This window comes from Cryptomeria japonica, chromosome 10 (assembly GCF_030272615.1).
Source record: "Cryptomeria japonica chromosome 10, Sugi_1.0, whole genome shotgun sequence".
Classification (NCBI taxonomy): Eukaryota; Viridiplantae; Streptophyta; class Pinopsida; order Cupressales; family Cupressaceae; genus Cryptomeria; species Cryptomeria japonica.
In genome coordinates, this window is record NC_081414.1 from 598,075,538 (window position 1) to 598,101,288 (window position 25,751).

General features: G+C 38.1%; 1 protein-coding gene across 2 annotated transcripts in view; it reads right to left on the reverse strand.

Annotated features, from left to right (window-relative positions):
• Positions 1-25,751, reverse strand: part of LOC131049280 (magnesium transporter MRS2-3) — a 121,307-nt gene that overhangs the window by 55,258 nt on the left and 40,298 nt on the right. For both annotated transcript variants that reach the window (XR_009106699.2, XM_057983332.2), the window contains exon 3: positions 3,759-3,887. Coding sequence is in view for 1 of the 2 variants with exons in the window: in XM_057983332.2 (XP_057839315.2) it covers positions 3,759-3,887 (129 nt within the window). In the remaining variant the exon portion in view is untranslated. The remainder of the gene's footprint in view (positions 1-3,758; positions 3,888-25,751) is intronic.

The window sequence follows — 25,751 nt, forward strand, 5'->3', positions numbered from 1 at the left end:
AGAATAATATCTTTATTCAGTTAATTAATGGTCAATATTGAAAATATTTAGTAGTTTCTAATTTTGCATTCGTTATCAGTTGTTTCCTATTAAAAACATTGATCTCATGTAATCTATTTAATGAAATGATCGTTTGATCATTTGTTTAATACTTTGAATTTTTACCAATTAGTCTATAATAGTATAGATATACGAAGAAAAGCAATAAAATAACCAAAAGATCAAAAGACAGGAAAGTAATGAAAATAAAATGATAAAAAGGAAAAAAAAATGCAAGAACAAAGACAAGCTAAGTTAATACACAAATGAAAGAAATAAAAATGAAATAAAATTGTCGATAATTGAATAATCGGGATCATTCATTGCTGTTCTAGTGTTGTGTTTATGAATAATTGAATCATTTCAGCTAATAGTAACCAGCAAACAGAGAGATCCGAACACCTAACAGTTGGTTTACTATCAGACACCACCCATACAAATTCACAAACAACACCCATACAAAATTAACAAAATGATGCAGAATGAGAATCCATACAAATTTGCAGACAATACCATGCCTTCAGATGTTCAATTGTGCACAGTATGGTGTTCAATCATGTGCCCTCTAGAGATGAATCATGCACCCTTTCTTTCTCAATCATGTGTCGTCTAAGTCTGCTGCTTTCTATTCGCAAAAATAACTAAGAAAAACCCTAAAAATATTAACACTTTTCGCATTTATATTGACCCAGACAAGTTTTGTGATGGATTTTGATGCATTTTGGCAAGTTTCTCCTACGAAAAAATATTGTGAGTTTTGCTTAAATGCATCCATGATTTATTCGCGGGCAGATAGGACCCTTGACTTGTCGCACTTCCTGTGAGTACTCAGAATTTTTCAACCCTGTTCCAAATAAAGCAAACTTCTCCAAGAAGTGTAGAATGCTCTAAAAATGTTGAAACTTCATATGGAAAGTACCTTTGGAATCATCTTGGTCTTATGAATTTAGTATCAATGTCAAAATTACTTTCCGAAAAGGTTGGCTCTCTCCAAGATTCTTGAAACTTTCCAAGAGTGTTGGAATGGACCAAAAAAGGGACAACAAAAGCATGCCATTTCCCTAGACAATAGAAATGTCATCTATTTTATTTCACAATAAAGGAAATTAGCTATGAATCATCTCTAACTCCTTGCCCCAAGCGAAAATATTGCCTATGAAGGAATATGAGAGTTATATCTTAAACACTCCACCAAATGTCCGCACACATTTAAATTGTGTTGATTCTTCCTCTTCTTAGTGTTCATTCTCTTCTCGAACTCAGTGCATTCTTAAAAATCACAGACACTTTTCCTATAACTAATTGTGTGAATAATTTGTAAACTTTCTTAATGCTCATAAATTTACAAGGAGTTATTTTTGAACCTGTGAAGGTTCTTCTCCCCTTGTCATGTGTGTTTTCATATTTTCATTGTGTGGTTTTCAAGGCAACTGGTCCTTTTCAAATTGTGTTTGGTTACTTAAGATAAGACATGATTTGCATTAATCCAGGAATTCTAACTTTCAAAAACATGTGAAGCCTGTAAACAGTATATAAAACCCTCAGTATGTTTTATGCTAGCTATCTAGGAATTGCAAGACAAAAAGTTCAAGACTCGAGCAGAGGGAAACTGCAACAGCATAGTTCCAACTTGGCAGCAAGCATGTAAAAAGCATGTGCTTACCTTGACTAATCTTTAAATTACACATTCTTGAATTATGAGTGCCTGGTTTTAGTGCAATATCATTATTGCCTGAAAAAGATCAAATCATGTATATAGTCATCCAAGCCCAGGGTAGTTCTCTCTGCTAGACAGTAGAAAGAAAGAAATTAAATTGAGGACCACAAATGAGAAAGTAGGTGATTGTGCTTGAAATAACCAGTTACAACAGAGAACAAGTGTAAGAAGATCCTTGACTATGAAAGTAACTAAACACAAAACAAAAATAAACGTAGAGAAATAAAGCAAAACGGAGTAAACTGAAACTGGTTGCAATCCTCCAAACCACAATTAAGCAATGAAACATGGAGATGAGCAAGATCAAAACATTAGGAGATAATAATATAGATTTCACAACTATATTTCTGTATCAGATTCTATGCAACATCAGTCTTGCGTAAACTGAAATTGACATATACATAAACTATCGAGTCCATGAGTGGATCCTGTTCTGTCTACATCATAGGACACCTAACAGATAGTCGATGATAATATGAGTAGATACCTATCATTTACAGGCATACTAGCATGGATAGTAAAGTTGCATGACTCATTGGCTGTCTAACATCAAAGGCACTCCAAAGTGACCTAACATTCTTGTGAATCAATGTCACAATATATCAATCAGTAGATTGTGTCAGTCTAATCATATTTCAATTTCAACAAATCTGCTTAAAACCCTGTACTATTTCAGATAGAGAATCCAAAGTATATCAGCTTCCCACCAATCAGAGAAAGAGCAAAATAATAACATTGATTTAATAACTGGATTTCATTCAACATTTGAAATTGAAATAAAACAAAAAATATTTAAATGTATGGCGATATTTGCTCTTCTTAATTTGTATTGCTGGCAAACACGATTTCTTCTATGTATTTATAGGAAATATTTATTTCTAAGTTTTATGCAGCAATATGTAATACCCTTTATATAATGTTTTCATTTTATTTTTATTTTTTTACATCAGAATGATGCCAGGAAAAAAAAAACAATGCGCTGTCCAAAACTCATTAAATATTAGGGGCAGACAAACGGAAACAAACCTCACTAGTATATAGTTCTCTAGAATCATACCTTGCCCATCATAGAAATGGGCTCATGGGTTCCACACATGTTGACCCAGTGGAAAGGGCACAACACAAATATTAGATATAGAAGCTCAATAGAACAAGAAATATCTTGCAAAAACTAAAGCATTTCCAGCCAGCTGAACCTTTTGGTGTATAAGGCATAGTTCCCAGACTCGTACTCAGAGAGTACTCAGCAAGCCCAAAATTTTCAGTTCAGCAAATACTTGGCAGAAACTCAGCAACTTAGAAAGTACTAAAAATTAAAATCTCTTAAAGAAACATATTTTTTTTGTAAAATTCAATTACAAAATGTATTAAATTAAAAATTGACATCTTGAAAGAGAAAATGCATGCTTTATAGCAAAAGCAACATGTGAAAAATGCATTTTAACCAGCATTTTACCTGTGTCAACATTTTTATCCATATTTTTTTGCATCTATATAAACGCAAGAGTTAAACTTGTGAAAATTCGCCCAGCAAAAAAAATAGAGTACTCGGCAACACAGAGAGTACTCGTAGAGTTTGCAAACTATGCTATAAGGATAGTTTTGAGAGATAGTTCAAGAAAAGATTACCCAATTCAGAAAACCAATTTTGTAAGGGAAAGAAAAACATTGTAGAAAATGAAAATGCATGTACATGTGCCTATGTATGGGTGTGTGTGTGTAAAATTTTAATTGTTGTGTTTTAACGGTTTGTAAATTTAGTGGAATATGGATTTGCAGATAAATGAGATTTGAATTTCTAAAAAGGACAAGAAAAATAAATATCTCAATTGGAACAAACCAATTCAGTATGCATGAAAATTCAGATCCAAGATGACTAGGGCTAGAACTGGCAGAACTTGGACCATAGTTAGTGATAGTTTGTATATAATCATTTTTGTCCTAGATTGTAGTTGTGGTTCATATTTTCAAACATCACAATGTAGCAGTAAAATAAACAAACCTTTTGAACACGACCTGATATTGCAACCAAACGACTTTTGATTTGTCTGACTCTTTCAAGATTGAGAGTACTTATTTTAGATGTCAACTCATCCAGTGCTGGATATGCCTCTTCTTCCAGAACTCCAGTCTACAAGACAAAAGTTAAAGGTACAGGGTTAAGAATATGGGTAACCAAAAAAAATTAAGCAATTAATAAAGAATAATCCAGCACTTGAATGCTAAAATAAATCATTTTTTTAAATCTGATATTAAAACCATCCATCAACAACAATACATATAAATCAAAATGTTCTGAGGTTTATGTATGACACTAACAGAATCTAATCCAACAACCTTCCGACAAGGTGGTAGTATCATCTTCATTGCTTTGATGGATTTCCAGTCCCAAACTAGAAACCCTTTAAATTGGCCATGCCCATAAGAACCTCTTATAAAGAAAAGAATAAGGAACCATAACTAAAGTAAATCAAATTGAAAAGAAGCTAAGTATTGAAGAAAAGAAAAATGGAAATTCTGCAGCCCACAACTATAAAGTTTTGAACTTCTTTATACATAAACACTATCAATTTGAAGATTAGAAGTTATAATATGCATCACTTCACTCAAAATATAAGAACTCTTAAGGTTAAACTTAAAGATGAAATACAAAGTTTATTGAAAACATTTTAGGACAAGATTTTGCTAGAATCCTAGTTAGATGCACTTCAAAATGATGTTTACACAATTGCCTTAATGCAAACTTTGAGAGCCAAAGAAATTATTTATATATTACAGTCCTGCATCATATAATAGACAATGAGATCAAAATAATATTTTGTTCCCAGCAAGAATTCAAGTTCTTAACAATTTACATGTTTTTTATCACCTAGACAATGGACAGAAACTTCAGAGAAAATAAGGCAGCAATATAGAGCTTATTATCAATTTGTGTTGTTTAAACCTTGGGTTAAACAACAATCAACAGAGAAGCAACTTCTAAATTATATTTCTTCATAGCTCAAGTGAAGAAATTACTGAAGTTCAACTGAAATAAAATCTCTTCTTTTCAGTGCTTGCAATCACATGTTGAGACATCACATTAACTTTGGTGTATGTCACCCTCTGGGGAAATATTAACAGTCACAGTCTGACTCTGTAAGCACCTGTACCTCATATTATAGAGGATTAGTTGAAGTTGCAGGCATACAATCTTGATTGTCAAAATTGTGGCCTTGGAGAGTGTTTGGCAGATGGCCCCAATCCCTCCTTATGGGAGGTACTTCCAACTTTCAACGAACAATTGTTTTCATAGGCTCGTTTTATTTTGGAAAGAATATCCAGCATTCCAAGGTCTAGTGCTCTTACTTGTTCCAAGTATATGGGATGCTAGTGCAGATGATAAAATCTTGACCAACCTGTCTAACATTCCATATGCAAATTACTTAGGAGATTGGATTTCTTACTAGAACCCTTTGCAAGCCATGTTTACATAATATCTACCGTTCAGTTCTCTTTCTCCCCACATAAATGTTGAGGTAGAATACTCGTGTCTTGTCTTATGAAGCTGTTGTGACGTATTCACACATCGCCCCATTGCAAATGGGGACCCATACTTTTTTGCTTTCTGGGGTTTGTTTCTAGGTCTTTTAGAATTTTGTCTATTAGCCTTTGCATGTTGAGTGTTGCCAGAGGGATCACGAAGATAGCAGGCTCTGTTTTAGCTAAAGGTGAGTCAGTGGATGCTTCGGGTTAGGGTCATCTTTGAAAGTCTTCCTTAGGACAAGGTTTTGCTCTTGTTGCTAATTGTGTCTTGATTGAGTTTGAGGAGGTCAATGAAGCTTGGTGAGTGAATATCATCTTTGAAGGTCTGAGTTAAGTCAAATTGGTGAGTGATGAAGTTTGGAATGTCATCCTGATCTTCAAATGTCCTGAAATTTGGCTAAGTCTGGAATGTCATCCTGATCCTGAAATTTGGCACTGTCTGGAAAATTGAAGAATCCTCCAAAAACTAGATTTTGCATTATAACTCCTGGAGGTCCGAAACCACTCTCAAACATCTTGATAGTATATATGGAATATAACTTAAAGTATAAGTCACTTATACTTAAATGTTATATTCCATATATGAGTCCTGACGGAGAGACCAAAATGTCAAATTTCGCTCCTAACCCTTCCAAAGGGTCCAAAGCAAATTCCAATTTCGCTCCTAACCCTTCCTAAGGGTCCAAAGCGAATTTCAATTTCACTCCTGACCCTTCCAAAGGGTCCAGGGCGAAATTCTCCATAAGACATTCTACTTTGACCCAAACTTAGAACTAACTCATTCTCAGGCATTATGGAGGGCAAAACAGTTGTTTGGATGAAGAAATGTGAGAAATGAAGTCAAGATTTGAGCCTAAATGTGAATTTTGCTCCTGACCCTTCCAAAGGGTCCAGAGCGAAATTCTCCACACTATTTTCTCCCTTGTTTGGGCTAACATCCTTGTTCCTTGGACATGGTGGGGGATGATTGATATGTTCTTGCCTCAGGAAGTGATTGAAAGCATTGAGGAATGAAGATTTTGACCTAAGACATGGATTTCGCTCCTGACCCTTCCAAAAGGTCTAGAGCGAAATTCATATTTCCTCTATTTTGCTCTTTAACTTGACCAAGTTTGGAACTTCTAAGGCATGGTTTGGAAGACTTGGATGCATATTTGCCTTGGAGAGGAGATTTGAGGCGATGAAATGATGGAAATCAACCTGGAAGGAGAATTTCGCTCCTGACCCTTCCAAAGGGTCCAAAGCAAAATTCATTATAAACCTCATTTGCTCCCTTGCTTAGGCTACAAACCTTGTTCCTTGGGTGGAGAGTGATGTATTTTTGCCTTCCAGAGAAGATTGGAGTTGAAGAGATGAAGAGTCAAGCCTAGAGTAGGAATTTCGCTCCTGACCCTTCCAAAGGGTCCAGAGCAAAATTCCACAAAACCTGTCTTTTCTCCCAGTTTTGTGCCAAGTCAAGTCTGGGTCAGGGTGAGATAGGATTGGATATGTCCTTAGGAATGACTTTGAGTTGCTAGTGATCAATAAATTTGAAGGAATTGAGCAAAAACTAGGATTTCGCTCCTAACCCTTCCAAAGGGTCCAGAGCGAAATTCCTAAGATCACCTATTTCCCTTGCAAATCAAGTCAAACTTTTGGTTTTTATGGCTTAGGGAAGAATGGAGCAACGTTTCCTTGACCTTTGAGGTGAGTTAAAGTGAGAGACATGATAGAATTTGTCCTAAAATACAAATTTTGCTCCTAACCCTTCCAAAGGGTCCAGAGCGAAATTCCAAGAAGACACCCATTTCTTCCTTGTTTGGACCAAGATCTTTCTTCCTTGGGCATATTTGGAAGTAAATCAACATGTTTTTGCCTTAGGAAGTGAATGAGGGTGAAGGGAATGAAGAATCAAGCCTAAATATTGAATTTCACTCCTAACCCTTCCAAAGGGTCCAGAGCGAAATTCGTGCAAACACCTATTTTTCCCTTGGAGAAGGTCAAATCCTTGGTTTTTATGGCGTGGATGGAAGTGAGATGATGCGTCCTTGCCTTTTGAGGTGGATTGGGGTTGAAAAAATGAAGAAATGTGCTCAAAACTAGAATTTCGCTCTTAACACTTCCAAAGGGTCCAGAACGAAATTCCCAAAATCCCTCTTTTCCTTCCATTTTTGTGTCAAGCTAAGTGTGGATCAAGGTAGATTGAGCTTGGAAGGACCCCTAGGCATGCCTTTGAATTGACTGTGGCCACCAATGATCAAGATTTTGAGCTTAAACTAGGATTTCGCTCCTGACCCTTCCAAAGGGTCCAAGGCGAAATCCTAAATAGGTCTTGTCCCTGGCCATGATTCTTAGCGAAATTCTCCTTTCTAGCCATTTTGAGGGTCAAGCAAGTTTTGCCATGTTAAGAGAGAGATTCAAAAATGGAAGTCCAGGTATGAAAAGTGAAAAGAGTAGACTTAGGTGAAGGAAAACAAGCAAATCAAGAATTTCACTCCTGACCCTTCCAAAGGGTCCAAAGCGAAATTCTCAATTTCACCTAATTTGCTCATGATGAAGGTCAAGAGATGGATTCCCAGGCCTTGGTGGAGAGAAGACTAGTGTATGCTTGCCTTGGGAGACATTTTGGAGTGGAGAAGTGATTGAACTTGAGCCTAAACAAGAATTTCGCTCCTGACCCTTCCAGAGGGTCTAGAGCGAAATCCTTAAAGACTCCATCTTGCTCCAATTTTACCTCAAACTTGGTATTGGTTGAGATTAAAGGGATCCTTAGGCATGCATCTAAGCAAGCATGGTCACAAAGTGAGAAGAATTTAGGCCAGGAATGCAAAATTTGCTCCTGACCCTTCCAAAGGGTCCAGAGCGAAATTTTTATAGGGCATGTCCCTGGGGAGAATCTTGAGCAAACTTCATTTTAATGTCTTCTTGTTGATGATTTAAGGTAGGAAATGCTATGTTAGAATGAATTCATTATGTGTCCTTAATCACCTTTTGGTTGGTTTTGCAGATGGAAGAAGACCAGCCCAGGGCAAGGATGACCTCTTCCAGTCCATCATCATCAAGGACATTCCACATGCACAAAGGGAGGACTCAAGGTGCTTTGAAGCGTTGGAAGACTAGGGGTGTTCAAGGAGTTCAAGTTAGCCTCAAGAACTCATTCTACCACAAGATGACAAAGAAAGGCTTTGCCAGCACTTCAAGGCGAGATATGCTACTGGAGAAGGAAGACTTGACAATAAGGAAGCCCGGTCAAGCAAAGGAAGTACATCATTCATCATATCAAAGACAGAGGAGGATCAACCAAGTCACAAGCATTAGGCAAGGTGGCATCCCAATCATCATTCCTCCGATCGGATTGGTCCACCTCAGCGTGTCCAGATTCAATGTACCTGACTCATCGAGGACAGCACAAACTTTGAGGCACCTACCCCTGCTTCCTATTGGTCCTCACTCTTGGAATGTAATTTTCTCATTGGCTAGAGGAAGTTTGTTGTAACAAACCCTAATCAAGGTTTCTATCTTGTAATCCTAGCCATTGGTTCTAAGTCGATTAGAGCTGTCTGTTTGTAAAGGGCTCCCCATATAAAGCCTTAGCTCCTCATTTGTAAAGGTTAATAGATAATAGTTAATAGTCAGGAAATAGTTAGGAGTTAGCAAAAAGAGATAGTCAATAATTAGTAGCATTTTAGAGTAGAGTAAAAGAGAGACGTTGTTGCAAAAGACATGTAAACTCCATTGAAGGAATGGTGAATTCTATATGTCGATTCTACAATTTGCATGGTCACTATACTTCTCAAATTTGATTTCATGTTATTAGATGAATGGAAGAAATTTGTATGATCAACGATGAAATTTGTATATCCATACTATTAGCAGTTTGTTGATTGCAGACTTGCCTTGCGTAGTCAACTGAAATCATTCAGCTTAAGCTTAACTTCAATTATCGCTTCTTCATTGATATGCATCAACCTGACAGTGTTTGTGCTTGTGGCGGTGATCTGAACATCATAAAGCTTTCCTCAGAAGATCGCACTAATCTTGTGGAGATGATCCTAGGATGTCAAAGCAAGACTTGGCTAGAATTTCATCAAAAGTCATTCATTGCTCTTACGTTCTTAGTGTTAGAAATAGATCCCATTCCAACCCTTATCCTTTTTCCTTTTTTTTAAAATCAAGGACCAGTGAAATTCCACATTCCAATAATATTCAAAGCAAATCAGACGTTCAGGTCGTCGAAAGTAAGTCCCCTTGTGATTCCAGCAAAATCACATCATATCGCAAAGAGCTTATCCACAAGTAGAGAACCTTCATATCAGAACCTTGGAGTTATTCCAATTGATCCTTCAGCGAAATCTTCAACAATCGGGAAACTTTGTTCAAGAGAGGATAAGATACCTTGGTATTTTATTCTGTGTTCGCATGTGCATGAAAAACACATCAACAGAAGCCCAGCTACTAAAGTTGTTCTATGATTTCTTTTCATTAAATGATGTTATCAAGAAATCTGGCATCCTCAATCATTCTACATATTAACTCTCTTCAGCCTACTTGACAAGTTTCCCCTGACTGTGGTGTAAATAGTGAGTAAAGTATTGAACAGGATGCACAAACATGACTTTAGCTCATAACCCCAAACGAACATTATATATGTGATAAAACATATCACCTTCTGGAACATGTAAGTTAGTTTGATGTTCATGAGAAATGAACACCTATACATGCTTCATACTTTCCACACAAACATTCAGCATAGTTTCCTACCATGGATGCAGCAGCCTCCTCTTGAAATCAGCATACATTCAGTCTGTTGGCTTGCTCTGTCAAAGACCAGCATTTATGTTCATTGACGAATTTACTTAAACCTCCAACCTCTGAAGTCAGGTTCAAGGCAAGGTAAATTTCTATGATTAGGGGTGTAGAAGCTAAAAAACAAGAAAGGGCTCTTCTGTCCTGCAATTTGAGTTCTAGTGGACTCAAGAGAGTAGTCCTATGGCGATCTTAGGAAGATACACAATGTTTGTCATGAAATCCATTCAGATGATTCAAATAAACAACAAATGATTAAACAATCTTGATCAATTCATCTGAAACTATTTGAAAGATCAGTACAGTCAAAAGATTGAAAGAATCAAATAACTCTGCTCACTTTTTCTGAATTTTAGTCTACACTGAGCCAAATCATTGAACCACAATAATAGACACAATTTCATTCTCCCTAAACCACATCATTAGATCTCTAACTTGCAGAAATGGTGCTGTTCACAGTTACATGAGTAGAGGCGTTCAAAATAAAGGCACATTCAAAAAAATCCTATGTGCTCTTAAACAAACTGTGAAGGAGACAATTTAAATAACACAAATGAACATGAGTCTTATATTAATTAACTGAAGAAGATATGTAGTTTTAAAGTTTCACTCAAAATGGCTCAAGCTGCTGCTAGACTAGAGTGTTCAAATGGTCACTTCCTCTATTTAGAGTGAGATTGATTGCATCATGAAGCAAACAAAATTGCCCAATTGCCCCTGCACTTGCACTAGAGATGGAACAACATCTAACAAAAAATATAATATCCTTGACAAATTTAGTTTTGAGAGAAACACTAGTCTCCATTATCTCCTAAAAGTTTTATTCTGATTATCCAAGAGTACTCTCCATTACAACACTAAAGAACTTGAACTCATCATCTAAGTGCATCCAGTGTTCTCCCCTAAACCAAGATCCATGATACAGTGATTGCGAAATTCTCAATAATCCTCATCATTCTTCTCACAAAGGAAATGACAAAACCATCACTCAAATAAATCTCCACCATACAAAGACGTGCTATGAATATGGGATGGTCCTTCACTCTCTCTTATCAATTTGCACAACTCTTGCATGATCTAACACATGTGATATCCTTGAAATTCGCCATGTGGTGTCATGTCACCCTCTACCATATGATGCTTTTCTAAACTAGCACTTTGCTTCCATTCATGTGAAGCTATTTGTAGATGCCTCATCACATCAACTTTCCTTCAAGCTACATTTCAAACTAATGATGTTGTCACCTCTTAAATGCTCATTGTAACTACCCAATGTGGTCCTTGAAGTGTACTTAAAGGTTGTACAAATAAGATGAATGGGGCTCCTTAGATAAGCACAAATTGATTTGATGAATAAGCAATTCCAAAATCAAATAATATTTCATATGTAACCCAGGGACACGTCCTTGGCCTGAAAACCCTCATCCCAGTCTCAGGGACGTTTCGGGGACTTGGGGACGGCCAGAGGACGTTTCCCCCCATCCCCAAATTGCCAAGAATATAGAGGGGACGTCCCCAAAATGAGGGGACGTCTGCCCTAGTTGGGGGCGATGTCCGTACATCCCGAGGACGGTTGGGACGTCCCCAATCCATCCCGGGGACGGCGAGACGTCCCCCACATCTAAGACTATTAAAAATATTAAAAAAATAAAAAATGTCGTAATTTCAATTTGTTTTTTTAATTCTCTAATATGGGCCCCTGTTAATTCAAATTGTTATTAAAAAAATTGAAAGGCAACATTAATTAAATTTTAAATTTATTAAAATTTAATTCATATCAAACGTTTGAAATTAATTCATATTATAAATAGAAAATATTAAATTGTTAAATTAATTGGTAAACATTTAAAAATTTAAAATTAATAAATAATAAATTATAAATAGGAAATCAAAATAATAAAATATTAATTCATTAGTACTATTTTGATTTTCATATCATAATTGACAATGAAACTATATGGCAGCAGTGTAGCCTTTGGACATTTTGACATTTTGTATGTTATTTCTTTAATATCTATTATGACAATGTGAATGAATTGAAATTCTGAATTATGAATGCATAATTGCATATCGAGTATTGACAATGTTGTATGTTCAGAATTTACATTCTAAAATATTTTCATAGTATCATACACATGCTATATCCATGTTTTCTTATGAATATAATGTATATATGCATGCTTTATACATGTTTTCGTATGAACATTTAGAATTTTCCTATATATTTTAAATTTTCCCTATATTTTATATAGCCGTCCACTGTCGTCCCCCACCATCCCCAAATTTGGCAAAAAGAATTGTCGTCCCAGAAATGCATCCCGCCGTCCCCTGTCGTCCTCGTCCCAGAAACTCGAGGTAACATAGAATATTTCCCTTTGTATTTGTGCACCCACTCCTCCCATTCTTCATCCATAGGCTAGTCAACATTTATGGTCGTTTCATACTTTTTTCATGCTAGTTTCATATCTAGCATCTAGCATTATTTTTGTATCTTCAATGAAGTGATCCATTCTACATACCATGCTATGACTTGATCCACTTGATGGCTCAATCATGTTAGATCAACTTCATTATTGGTGAGGAGTTCATTAGCAATTACAATGAGTAAATTATTAAATTATTTCCAAAAACCCATAGCCCTCCTTGCCCCCATTTGCATCCATGATATCTGGAATACCTAATTCATCCAAATGTTGGAACTCTTGCGTAATGTCCCCTACTAGGAATTTCCTCAATTTGCCTAGAATTCCTAAATGAGGTATAGTTGATATTGGGAGATGTAAATTGTCAACTTAATGCCTTGAATTAGAGCCAAAATACTCAAAGCAATATATATACTGTTGTCTTAATTAATAATGATGGGACTGAAGCTGCTTGATTTTCAAATGCTTATCTTATTCGATGCCCTTGCTAAATTGCTTGGTGTAGTTCTATATGCTTCTCCCTCGTAGGTGAATGGTTGTGACTTCTCTTCATGGTGATGAGCACTGAAATAGAAGTGTATTTGGCAAACCACGTGTCCTTTCCTAACTAGGCTGCCTCAAATTATTATCTTTTATTCTTAACTAATTCTTAATCTTGTCTTTAAGGAAATCACATATCACTGAGGAAATAGGAATGATTCCTTCCAACAATTAACAACTCCAATGCTTCGCCTCTTGCTCTTGCTGCTGGTGAGGCACCCGGTGCGGCCCTTGCGATAGTCCCTCTTCGAGCTCGCCCCCCTTCTCCCTATGACCTAGATTGGGAGGACAAGGCTCTTCTTGAGGACGATGATCTCCTGCAGTACAATCCCCTCCTAAGGGCTGCTCATTAGGACATTTATTTTTCATCTACATCTGCTTGCATGTGCGTGTGATTGTGTTCCCCCATGCTTGCTTTATCTGTTTGTTCCCTCCCGGAGGACCCAAGTCACTCTGTAGGTACTTGGATACGGGAGGTTGATTGTCTTTATCCGTTGTACTCTCCTAAAGGACCCGAGTTACTCTGTAGGTGCTCGGATACAGGGGATTTTCTGTCGTACACATTCCTCTATTTGTTTACCTCTTTCTTTTATTTGTCGTATCTTACTTTTCGACATTCGAGAACAATGCAAAGCGTTGGGGGCATTCTTTGCCTTCTTCCATGTTGACCCGAATTTTTATTTTCTCTTTGTCTTCATGTGCTCTTCTTCAGATCCGAGAAATTTGGCACTGACGATACACCCATCTTGCAGTGATACTATATATCCTTTTGACACTACTATGGATTCTGATGCCAAACTATCAGATCCCCCTGTCCTCTTGCATTGCATCTTTTGATGTTGTGGATATCTATGTGCCACTAGCTCGTAGTGGCATTCCACGGAAACATCTCGTTATGTTGACTTGCCACAACTACTTCTCCTTAGAATGACTTGTAGTAATATCCCAGTAATTTTTTATTTATTTTTTTTAACAATAAGAAATACAAGCAATCACCACAACCCGTTAAGGTTAGAGAAATAATCCAAACTGCTGAAAGGGAACCCTTCCACCTTTTGTTCACCGAGAGCCCAAGCTGGGAAGGTGAGAGCATACAGTGTTCTGGGGATCGTTAGCAACAACAATCAACTGAAATTACAATGCCTGGGCAGCAAGCCAGCCCCTTCTGCTTATCCAGCAAGATAGAAACCAAACTCTTGGTGGTAAACCGACCAAGGGAAAAATGACAAGAAACTGAGATTCAATCACTCTACCGCATATTTCAGCGGGAGGACATTACATCAAGACATCACTCAACCGCATATTTTAGCGGGAGGACAATTGCATTAACTTATCACTCGACCACTTATTCAGTGGGAGGACTGAAAATTACAAATTTATTGAATACCAGGCGGCAAGCCAGCCTCTTCCACTTATTCAGTGGGATGAGAGTTACAAAGATAGAACTGGTTAGTAGTACTACTACCTAACCTTACAATAATAGAGATGAAAGAAGGAGAGTAATGCAAATTTCTACAATAAGGATATAAATTTCTGTTACAACCAATATGCAGGCTGAAAGTACAAACCAGCAGCCTATAGAAATACCAAAATACTCATAACTCCCTCATTTTACATCCAAATCAACTCAAACCAGTCCCAAACCCACCGTACATCATAAGCAATGACAACCAATCAAAACCACACCCCAAACAAACCCTTATTTATTTTGCACGCATCCCAATGCAACACAGAAAACCCACGCCTAGCCTAAGAATTTTGATTTGGCATAATAAATTCAAAACTCCAACAAACGTGCTATAAACTTACAAAGTTTATCGCCAGTGTTGCGAAGGAAGATAGAGCTGATACCCATAACCATCAGTCGCTTCAGCAGAGAGGTGTGATCGAAAATATGCTTCAGCCACAGGCAAAACCAGCGAGTCTCCAGAATCACTTCAACACCAAAAATGTCTATGGTAAACTCTGAGAATGTAGGAGAATACAATGCACAGCTAGGTACTGTATTTCAAGTACGAAACCGGGTAGCACTAGGGAGACGCACTCCGAAGCCTCAAGTTCTGTCGCCAAACCGACAGCATAACATTACAAATTTTCAAGATGATCCAAAAAGAGAGCCCAAGGCTCTTATTTATAACTTCTTGCTCCACCAAATTCAAATTCAAATGCAAATGCACACAAATTCGCCCAAATTACATGTCCTCCAATGCACCCAACACATTTGAATTTAATTAAACATGTCCCTTCAAAATGGCGTCCACTTATTTCCAACTCCCTAGGCAAAGTTCGAACTTTTGCTAGGTGAACAACTTGCAATATTAAAACAATATGAACATGTCATGTTTAATCATTCTCAACACCGCCTGACTAAGGGAAATAATGATATTAGTAGCATATATTTATCCTTTTCCCTAAGTCACCCAAAACACGGTTAATCGGTAATAAAATAATTAAATATCAAACCTTAGGATAAGGAATTAATATTTAATTAAATAACTTATAACTCCAATACTGATTAATACCAAAATCAAGGATGAAGCTGTGCGATGAAGACCATTGAATTGTGCTGAGTTAGAACCTTGTCCAAGACTGCTAAAAATAGAAATGCTCAAAACAACCACTTACTAAAAATAGTAAGTCAAGAAATACTGCTCCAAAAAACATAATCTTCGCACCCAGAGAAAGAGCTTGGAAAGCTCAGTAGAACTGCATCAACCAAACAGCCAAACCCTAACTTACTAAAAATATTAAGTTCTGACTTCAGCAAAGAAACAAATGCATGTTATGCCACCCTGGAGTTAATGGAAAACCCAGAAGGAAACCATAAGCAGAACTGAAGAATTCCCTCCTGACAAACCCTAGAAAGCTCGTGAAGAACTCCACAAAAGTTGGAAACCCTAATTCTCCTTTCCAATTAGCCTACAAGTCTCTGGAATAGGCCAATGGACCACTGAATGCACATCACTGAGAAGGGGACATTACAATCCGCCCTTCCCAAAATTGCTTGTCCTCAAGCAATGCCATCACAACTCCCAAAAATTTTAAACTGATCCGCACCAAAGCAAGTACGATCCCAGGGTCCCATGCCCGTCTCAAGAAGAACCCACCATGTCGATGTTGCACCACTCTGATCACATCAAGGAAAACATCACGCTCAAACTGCACTAACCTCCCTTGTAACTCCAAAATGTTACCATTCATGATACTCAAACTGGAAAACCTTGAAGGACTGAAATCAATATCATGCAGCATCTCATGCCCATAAAGCTCTGAGTAATCAATATCAATAATGCCACTGTCTATCACAAGCCTTGGCAATAGAAAATAAACCCTACTGAACTCACGATCAAACTCCACAACATATCTTCCCAAGGTGTCAAGCAGAGCCATGACTGTAAATGTGACTTCTCCAAATCTCCCTGCAGAGATGAAAACAATCCTTTGCAAGAGCTCAACAATCTCATCTCCATAACTCCGCATGAATCTACTAGGCCTCAATTGAATTATTCTGATACAACCACAGAGACCTCTGAAATCTCTTATAGTTCCCACTCCAAGCACCTCAGAATGATGAACCATAGAAAGCAAAGGCTCACTGTCCCCATCATAAGTAGAAGAGAGGGCATAAGAATAACCATTAGTTAAAGCTTGAACACTTCCCATATACAGATACTGATAGCCCCAACTTGCCATACCTCTCATCTGAGACCATAAACCAATTCTGCCAAGAGACTGTGAAGTCTGAAAAGAGTACACCAACAGCCCACCAAGTCTGAAATGATTGTCTTGAGATCATATTTTAGAAAAATCAGCTTCCAAGAAGATGAACAGCTACTGCAACATAAGAAATCATCATCCAAAACAACACATATGCTCACATTCAGGGCTGGAAATATCCTCTCTAGTGACTCCAACTCCACATAGAACCATCCTTTGCTCATAATATCTTCCCAATCCACTAGTTGATGAGCAAAAGGAACCATCAAGTGGCTGGTAAAGAACGGAACAACACCATTAAGACTGAAAGTTTGTTCCTTATCCCTCCAAAGGTCCTTTCCACATGTAACAAGCTCAATCAAACTAGGTTGACGATCTCGAGCTTGGATTCCCAACTGAAGATAATTTTCAATACACTGAAAAGAAAACTCAACACATCCCCAAGTACTAGTGAGGACCAAGTGCGTACTTAAGAAATTGGTGTCTTCTCTAGTGAACCCTTGAAGCTTAACCATGAAAGCTTTAACAACATTGGAGTATGGAGCAAATGTTGTCCTCAAATCCAACTCCCAAAATGGACTAGTATGTGCCTTATTATTATTCAACCCAAGAAATGGGTTATCAAGCATGCAATCACCATGTTCTAGTCCTTTCTCCCCTACTTCATGAGTAACAAATCTGAAATCTTCACTCCTTGCTGCTGCGATGAAACCTTGGATGACTTCTAAATTGTGTTTAGACAACATCTTGATGCCAAAGATGTTGAAACCATCCATCACAAAGATAGGGTTTTCAAAAACTTGGAAGCCATCCCTTTCTTCTTGCTGACTTCCATCTTGCTGATCCGAATCTGCACATGCAACCTTTGTTTTTCTTGTGAAGTTCTCAAGATCAAACTCCTCTTGAAAGCTATCAAGTTCACCAATAATTTGCTCGATTTCTTCAGCTCTTTGTGCATTCTCTTGCTCCTTGAGAAGTTTGAAATCAGCAAACTGATCTTCTAACTCCATTAGAGCCAATTGAGTATTTCCTAACATGTCCTTTGTTGACTCAAGCTCAAGAGTAAGCTCTTCAACTTTCCTCTCTTCCCCTTGGAATGCACTAGTGATCTCCCTTGCAAGTTCAAAGGCATAATCTCGATCTTTAATCATGTGTATGTAATCTGACTTCAATATTTCCAAAGAGTCTTTGATAAGTTGCAGATTAGGGAGAGTAACTTCATCCTTAACCCCTTTCTGTCTCTCATCCATTTGAACCTTCCAATAGAGTTCTTCAATCAAACTATGTGTGTGATCAAATTGGGATAGAGCTTGCATTTCTTTATCAACAGACACCTTGAATTGACCATCCCACTCATAAGAATGCAGAGATGGTGTACTGCTGATAGGCAACAAGAAAAAATCAGAACTTTGTTTCTTGCAAACGCGGCCCCCATAGCTGCTCCAAGACTCTCGTCTAACTCCACCAACTAGCTGCAATTGCTCAATATGATGAAGAGGATCAGATTCTACTAAATCTTCAACTTTTTGCTTACTACCAACTTCATCAATAGGTGAATCAGATTTGCATTTTAAAACCTTTTTAAACTTTCCAGCATCAAAACCCATATGGTCCTCTAACTTTACAACACAATCTGCTTTTTGAGCTTCATTAGGATCAAAGGGAAATTCATCCCACACAGGTTCCTTGTCATCGCTAGGTGCCCTCATACCCAAATCCCAAGTGCTAAAGGGCTGATTACTGTGTTTAGTTAAAAAGTGCTCACCATAGCTCCACGTATCATCCAACTTAGATCTTGAATCTTCTCTTAATTTCCACACATTGCTATTCTCACCAAGAGCAATGCTAGAACCAAGTAATGTTCCATCTTCCCACTCAAACAGTGCATTGTCATATGTTTTCACTTTACCCATCTCAAACAATGGGTTATCAACAATCTGAAAAGTATTTCCTTTGTCCAACTTAGACCAACAATCCTGTTGTCCTAAATCTGAAAATTCCAATTTAGGACATTGCTCAAAGACTTTCAGAATTTGGTCAAGCTCATTCTTCAAACTATGAGTCTCAACACCATTGTTCTGAAATGCAATTTCTGATTGGTCCTCTAAATCTGCCCCTTGAATGTCATCATTTTGGCATATTTTAAACTCACAAAATAGGACAGCCTCTTGTTCATTAGGAACTTCATCATTAGCTGCAATATTTTCAGCTTCATAACATGAATCTCCATCCAACAATCTGTTAACCTTTTCCTCTTGTTCAACATCTTCAATTTTCATCTGCTCTTCCTCTAGAAGCACATGAGTGCATTCAACACTGTCTCTAGCTCCATAAGAAACATTAAGAGATTCATCAATTCCCAACCTCAAATATTGTTTTTTCTTCTTCTTAAATGACAACCTCATCAATGGTAGGTGCATGCATCAACAAAGAGTCTTCATGAAGCACTGTCTCAAAGTTAGGTGTCAAAACATCAACTCCATCATTTGTCTTTTTATTAAAAAATTGTTTTCAGACTCTTCCTTATGTGTGGAATTTGCAAGAACCTTTACAAACCCCATTTTAATATCTGGATCCTTCATCAAATTAATCAATCCTTGCATTAACTCACAAATAGAATTATCTATAGTAGACATTCTTCCAAACTCTGATATGCAACCAACAAACCACGACCCAATAGGATGGAAGGAAAAACTTATGATCTGATCAACCGAACACACAGGCTGGTAGGAAAACAAGCTCTGATACCACTGTAATATCCCAGTAATTTTTTTTTTTATTTTTTAACGATAAGAAATACAAGCAATCACCACAACCCGTTAAGGTTAGAGAAATAATCCAAACTGCTGAAAGGGAACCCTTCCACCTTTTGTTCACAGAGAGCCCAAGCTGGGAAGGTGAGAGCATACGATGTTCCGGGGATCGTTAGCAACAACAATCAACTGAAATTACAATGCCTGGGCGGCAAGCCAGCCCCTTCTGCTTATCCAGCAAGATAGAAACCAAACTCTTGGAGGTAAACCGACCAAGGGAAAAATGACAAGAAACTGAGATTCAATCACTCTACCGCATATTTCAGCGGGAGGACATTACATCAAGACATCACTCAACCGCATATTTCAGCGGGAGGACAATTGCATTAACTTATCACTCGACCACTTATTCAGTGGGAGAACTGAAAATTACAAATTTGTTGAATACCAGGCGGCAAGCCAACCTCTTCCACTTATTCAGTGGGATAAGAGTTACAAAGATAGAACTGGTTAGTAGTACTACTACCTAACCTTACAATAATAGAGATGAAAGAAGGAGAGTAATGCAGATTTCTACAATAAGGATATAAATTTCTGTTACAACCAATCTGCAGGCTGAAAGTACAAACCAGCAGCCTATAGAAATACCAAAATACTCATAACTCCCTCATTTTACATCCAAATCAACTCAAACCAATCCCAAACCCACCGTACATCATAAGCAATGACAACCAATCAAAACCACACCCCAAACAAACCCTTATTTATTTTGCACGCATCCCAATGCAACACAGAAAACCCACGCCTAGCCTAAGAATTTTGATTTGGCATAATAAATTCAAAACTCCAACAAACGTGCTATAAACTTACAAAGTTTATCGCCAGTGTTGCGAAGGAAGATAGAGCTGATACCCATAACCGTCAGTCGCTTCAACAGAGAGGTGTGATCGAAAATATGCTTCAGCCACAAGCAAAACCAGCGAGTCTCCAGAATCACTTCAACACCAAAAATGTCTATGGTAAACTCTGAGAAGGTAGGAGAATACAATGCACAGCTAAGTACTGTATTTCAAGTACGAAACCGAGTAGCACTAGGGAGACGCACTCCGAAGCCTCAAGTTCTGTCGCCAAACCGGCAGCATAACATTACAAATTTTCAAGATGATCCAAAAAGAGAGCCCAAGGCTCTTATTTATAACTTCTTGCTCCACCAAATTCAAATGCAAATGCACACAAATTCGCCCAAATTACATGTCCTCCAATGCACCCAACACATTTGAATTTAATTAAACATGTCCCTTCAAAATGGCGTCCACTTATTTCCAACTCCCTAGGCAAAGTTCGAACTTTTGCTAGGTGAACAACTCGCAATATTAAAACAATATGAACATGTCATGTTTAATCATTCTCAGCGCCGCCTGACTAAGGGAAATAATGATATTAGTAGCATATATTTATCCTTTTCCCTAAGTCACCCAAAACACAATTAATCAGTAATAAAATAATTAAATATCAAACCTTAGGATAAGGAATTAATATTTAATTAAATAACTTATAACTCCAATACTGATTAATACCAAAATCAAGGATGAAGCTGTGCGATGAAGACCACTGAATTGTGCTGAGTCAGAACCTTGTCCGAGACTGCTAAAAATAGAAATGCTCAACACAACCACTTACTAAAAATAGTAAGTCAAGAAATACTGCTCCGAAAAACATAATCTTCGCACCTAGAGAAAGAGCTTGGAAAGCTCAGTAGAACTGCATCAACCAAACAGCCAAACTCTAACTTACTAAAAATAGTAAGTTTTGACTTCACCAAAGAAACAAATGCATGTTATGCCACCCTGGAGTTCATGGAAAACCCAGAAGGAAACCATAAACAGAACTGAAGAATTCCCTCCTGACAAACCCTAGAAAGCTCGTGCAGAACTCCACAAAAGTTGGAAACCCTAATTCTCCTTTCCAATTAGCCTACAGGTCTCTGGAATAGGCCAATGGACCACTGAATGCACATCACTGAGAAGGGGACATTACACTTGCCTTCCATGCCTATCATTCTAAGGGGGGGCCATCGTATCTGCACTTATCTTTTTAGATTTGGCATTTATCCTTTCAGCTTTTGCATTGGTGTCTTTTATCGATTGTTTTCCTTGTTTGCCTAGGTGGAGGCCGAACCACTTGATCTCTTTCTTTACAAGATCGCCTGGGTGAGGGCCAAACCACTTGATCTATTCTTTTCCCATGATCGCCTACATGGGGGCCAAATCATTCTTGAGTGCCTTTGTAGGGGCCAATCTACTACTTACCAAATTTATATGCCCTATCGCATGGCTATCTAGTGCGTTGCTACCCATGCTGGCAAATCTATCTTTATCTGCCCTATCGCATGGCTATCTAGCGTGTCGCTACCCATGCCAACAAAATTTATCTTTGTTTTCCCTATCGTATGGTTATCCATACTGGCATATCACGCCCTATCATATGACCATCTAGCATAACACATCTTGCTACCCATATCGGCATATCTTATACCAATTGCACCTTTTATCTCGTATCTTTCCATAGCCAGGGGCTTTCCTCCAGAGCAAGGTTTGTTTCTGTTACACTATCTTATCCTCCATCACACTAGTCTACAGCTAGTGTGTTTGAGATACCAACATCTGTACCAAACCTCGACATCATCTCGTTCGGGGCAACCTCATCTGATCAACGAAAATCTGCCTCCTGATCGCAACTGTTCTTTCTCTACATCTTCCTCTACTTTAGCTTCGCATCCCTCGACAAAGGCATGCTCGCTAAAGTGGGAGCAAAATGTAATATCAAAAATATTATCCCTTGTAATTAATGTGACAAATGGTGCTTTTCCTCCATGTTATCGGAGGTCAGGATCCGCCATCGTGAACTTTTGCCCACTCAAACCATCCATGTCAGCTTTGGCTGAGGCATTACCAACTCCGCCAACTTGTCACCTTTGAGGACGCATGCGCAGCGCAGAGACGTTAGTTCAACATGCTAGCATCTCGCGAATCTGATAGTCCGCAGGTGGTCGTTTAAGCACTACGCCTGTGCCCGAAAGGAATCGTAATGCCTCTGTATGCGCCCACCGACGTCTGGTTTCCTTCTAGAACCTTTATCTATCAATTTTAAAGGACTTTGGGGGGATTCTTTGGCAAGTTTGGCAATCTTCTTGCAGGTTGAGCTCTTGGAGACCACTTTGGACAGCATACTATCAACACCACCATTGTTGCAGCATCTCAAGCACACTACACCAGCATTTTCAATAACTGTTCGTGAAAGGGGAGTTTTCTCAAACCTCTCTTTCTTACTTTCCAAATCTTCATTTCCAATATTGTATTGCATTTTCAATTATCTTTATCATATTATCATTCTCGTGGCTTCTTGGGTTGTCCGTGGAGGTGGAAACACCAAAGCGGGGGTCTAACTTAGGCAAGCTCCAAAACACAACCCCAACATTTTCCCTTCTTGCTTGTGTGTAGGTTCACGGAGGTGAGAGAATCGTCATTTAGAGGGAGGCTTCAATCGTGGACCGATTGTGAGTATTTTCATCCTTATCCCTTCCTTTTGTTTTATTTCAGTCATTTCGCATCTCGCAACTTTTAGCTTAGTTCATTCGTTTTTTGTATTATTCACGTATTCCGAACTTTCCATACGCGCTTTGTACCGTCGTCCGTACAGGACGACAACGCGTCGCGTTGGTGTCCTAGCTCCGCATGCTCATCCTCGGGACAGAGGCTTGACAGAGCCGCTCGTTAGTCCCGGATCGTGGACAATTGCCTTGGTTCGTTACTTTATCCCTTGGCTCATCTCAACGCCAGTCCGCAAAGGTAATCGGAAAGACAATTTGTCTTCAAGGATGCATCATCCTTGAGGTGGCAAATTCCCTCCATTACAAGGGGCCATGATATCTTGAAACTTTCCATTTAAAACTATTTTCAATTTATCTACGAATACAACAATATCATGAAGTAATCTGTTTACTTCATATCAGGTATTTAATGATTGGAGGCTTCGTCTATGTTATTGGGTCCCATAGGAACCCCTCTGATACCCATATGAGTACAATCCAAGGACAATTCTCCATTGGTTTCACTAAGGGTTCCTACCCAAGCATTGAGCAAAAGCAAAGGAGCCCAAGGGCCACCAAAAAAAAAAACTTTTTGTTAAAATATTATTATAAACAAAGTGCCAAACACCTAATTTTTCCCTTACGTGTGTTGCCCCCATATTTGGCATACCTAGAATTTGAATTTCAAATCGATCTGAATGTTGAATGAAGATCCAATAGGTGTTTTTGCATAAACAGTGAACACGTCGTCCAAGGTCATTACTAGTCAAAATACGAAAGGTGGAAGAATTTTGAAAATTATCACAAATTGAGGGAAATCACTTGATAGTCAGGATCTAAACATCATTTTGTATCACATGTCCAACTTTCACCTGAACCCAGTTCATACTTTGTCATATTTTAAACTTTCAATTTTTGGTGTATGTTGCTCCCAAATGATTAAAATATCTCATTTAAGGCTTCATCATGAGGTGTAAATAATTGTGTGGACCTTTTTCCCTTTCATGGACGCGTGTTTCAAATTTTAAGACCTAACTTCCAACCGTTTGAAAGTTATGCCATTTTTCTCCAACCAAAGCGATATATTTTAAAATATTTAAATTATTTCTCAAATGATAATTTAATATTTTAAATTATTTCAATATGTTTGGTCATTTGCGAAAAGAAAATCGTCTTTAGACATCGGTGGCATTCTTCCTTGATTCATCCTCAACGAAAAATGGTTTCCAAGGTGTAAAGGATAGCTCGTTGAAGCACAAGGTTAGAAATGCTCACTTTTTGAGCATTCTTAACCTCGTTTCTCAACCTTTTGTCAAAAAAAGGTTTTTGAGCATTTCTAACCTTTCACAAAAAGGTTAGGAATGCTCACTTTTTGAGCATTTCTAACCTCATTTCTTAACCTTGCGGGTCCCACTTTGTCAAGAAGGTTAGAAATGCTCAAAAAGTGAGCATTCTTAACCCTTTTTCATAAGAGTTTTAAAAACAAAAACAAAAAAGAGCTTCAAGTAGCAGGTTATGAACATTCATCAATGCACTGAAGATAAATGGTTTCACCAGATGTTGAAAATGCAGCTGCTCTGGAGACATGAAAGCAAAATGGAAGCTATGAAAGGAATGTTGCCATCCACCACCATGTCGTGAAATGCAGATATGTGGAAGGTTTAGATAAGGAGAACAAGGAGTTCTGTGAGTTGTTTGACTGAATGCCAAGGGAAGTGAAAATTGTGGAAAGCTCAAATGCGGCAGGAGAAGTGTTTGATAAAATGCCTTAAAGAAATATGGTCTCATTAAATGCAATGATCGAGTGATATGCACAAGTTCAAACCACGGAAATAGAAGGGATTGCATCAGATGTTGTAGTCGCAGCCGCTCTGGTAGTTATGCAGGCAGAATGTGGAGGCATAGACAATGCACGTAGTGGAAGCATAGACAAGGCGTTTAACTGTTTGACAAACCAGCATGCTAAACTCTGGCGGTATGTTGCCTTGGAATTTGTTGGAGCTCAAGTTCAACTATTGTACATTCTTTAGACTGCCTAATGCACTTGGAACATTCCCAATAAAACTGTTATAAGAGAATGAGAGAATGATCAACCCCGTAAGGTTGCCAATCTCTTCTGGTATATTGCCAATGATATGATTGCTCATCAAAACAAGATTTGATAGCCTAGGAGAGAGGTTTCCTATTCCCCTTGACAAAGTTCCGTGAAATTGTTGTCTAATAGATAAATCTGTTCGAGCCCACTTCGAGGATGGAGCAGTTTGAGAGTACATCTAATATACACATTGTAGCACACTGTCTGCTTGACAAGCTATTACCCCAAAGATACAATCTTTCAAGAGCAGTTAGCATTCCAAGTTCTTGAGGCACCGGACTGGTTAACAGGTTATCCGAGAAATCAAGAAGTGAGAGATGAGAACAATTTCCCAAAGACTTTGGCATCCCACCATTGAATTGATTACCTCCAGCAATAAATGATCGTAAGTTAGCAAGCATGAGGCCAACATCTGAGGGAATGGAGCCCACAAAATTGTTCGCTTCTAGTCCAAGATGTTGCAGTTGTGTACAGTTTAGAAGAAAAGGAAAAATATTTCCTTTGAACCGATTACTACGAAGTTGAAGTGACTGTAGACGAGTCAGCATTCCCCACTCGGGGGGTATTT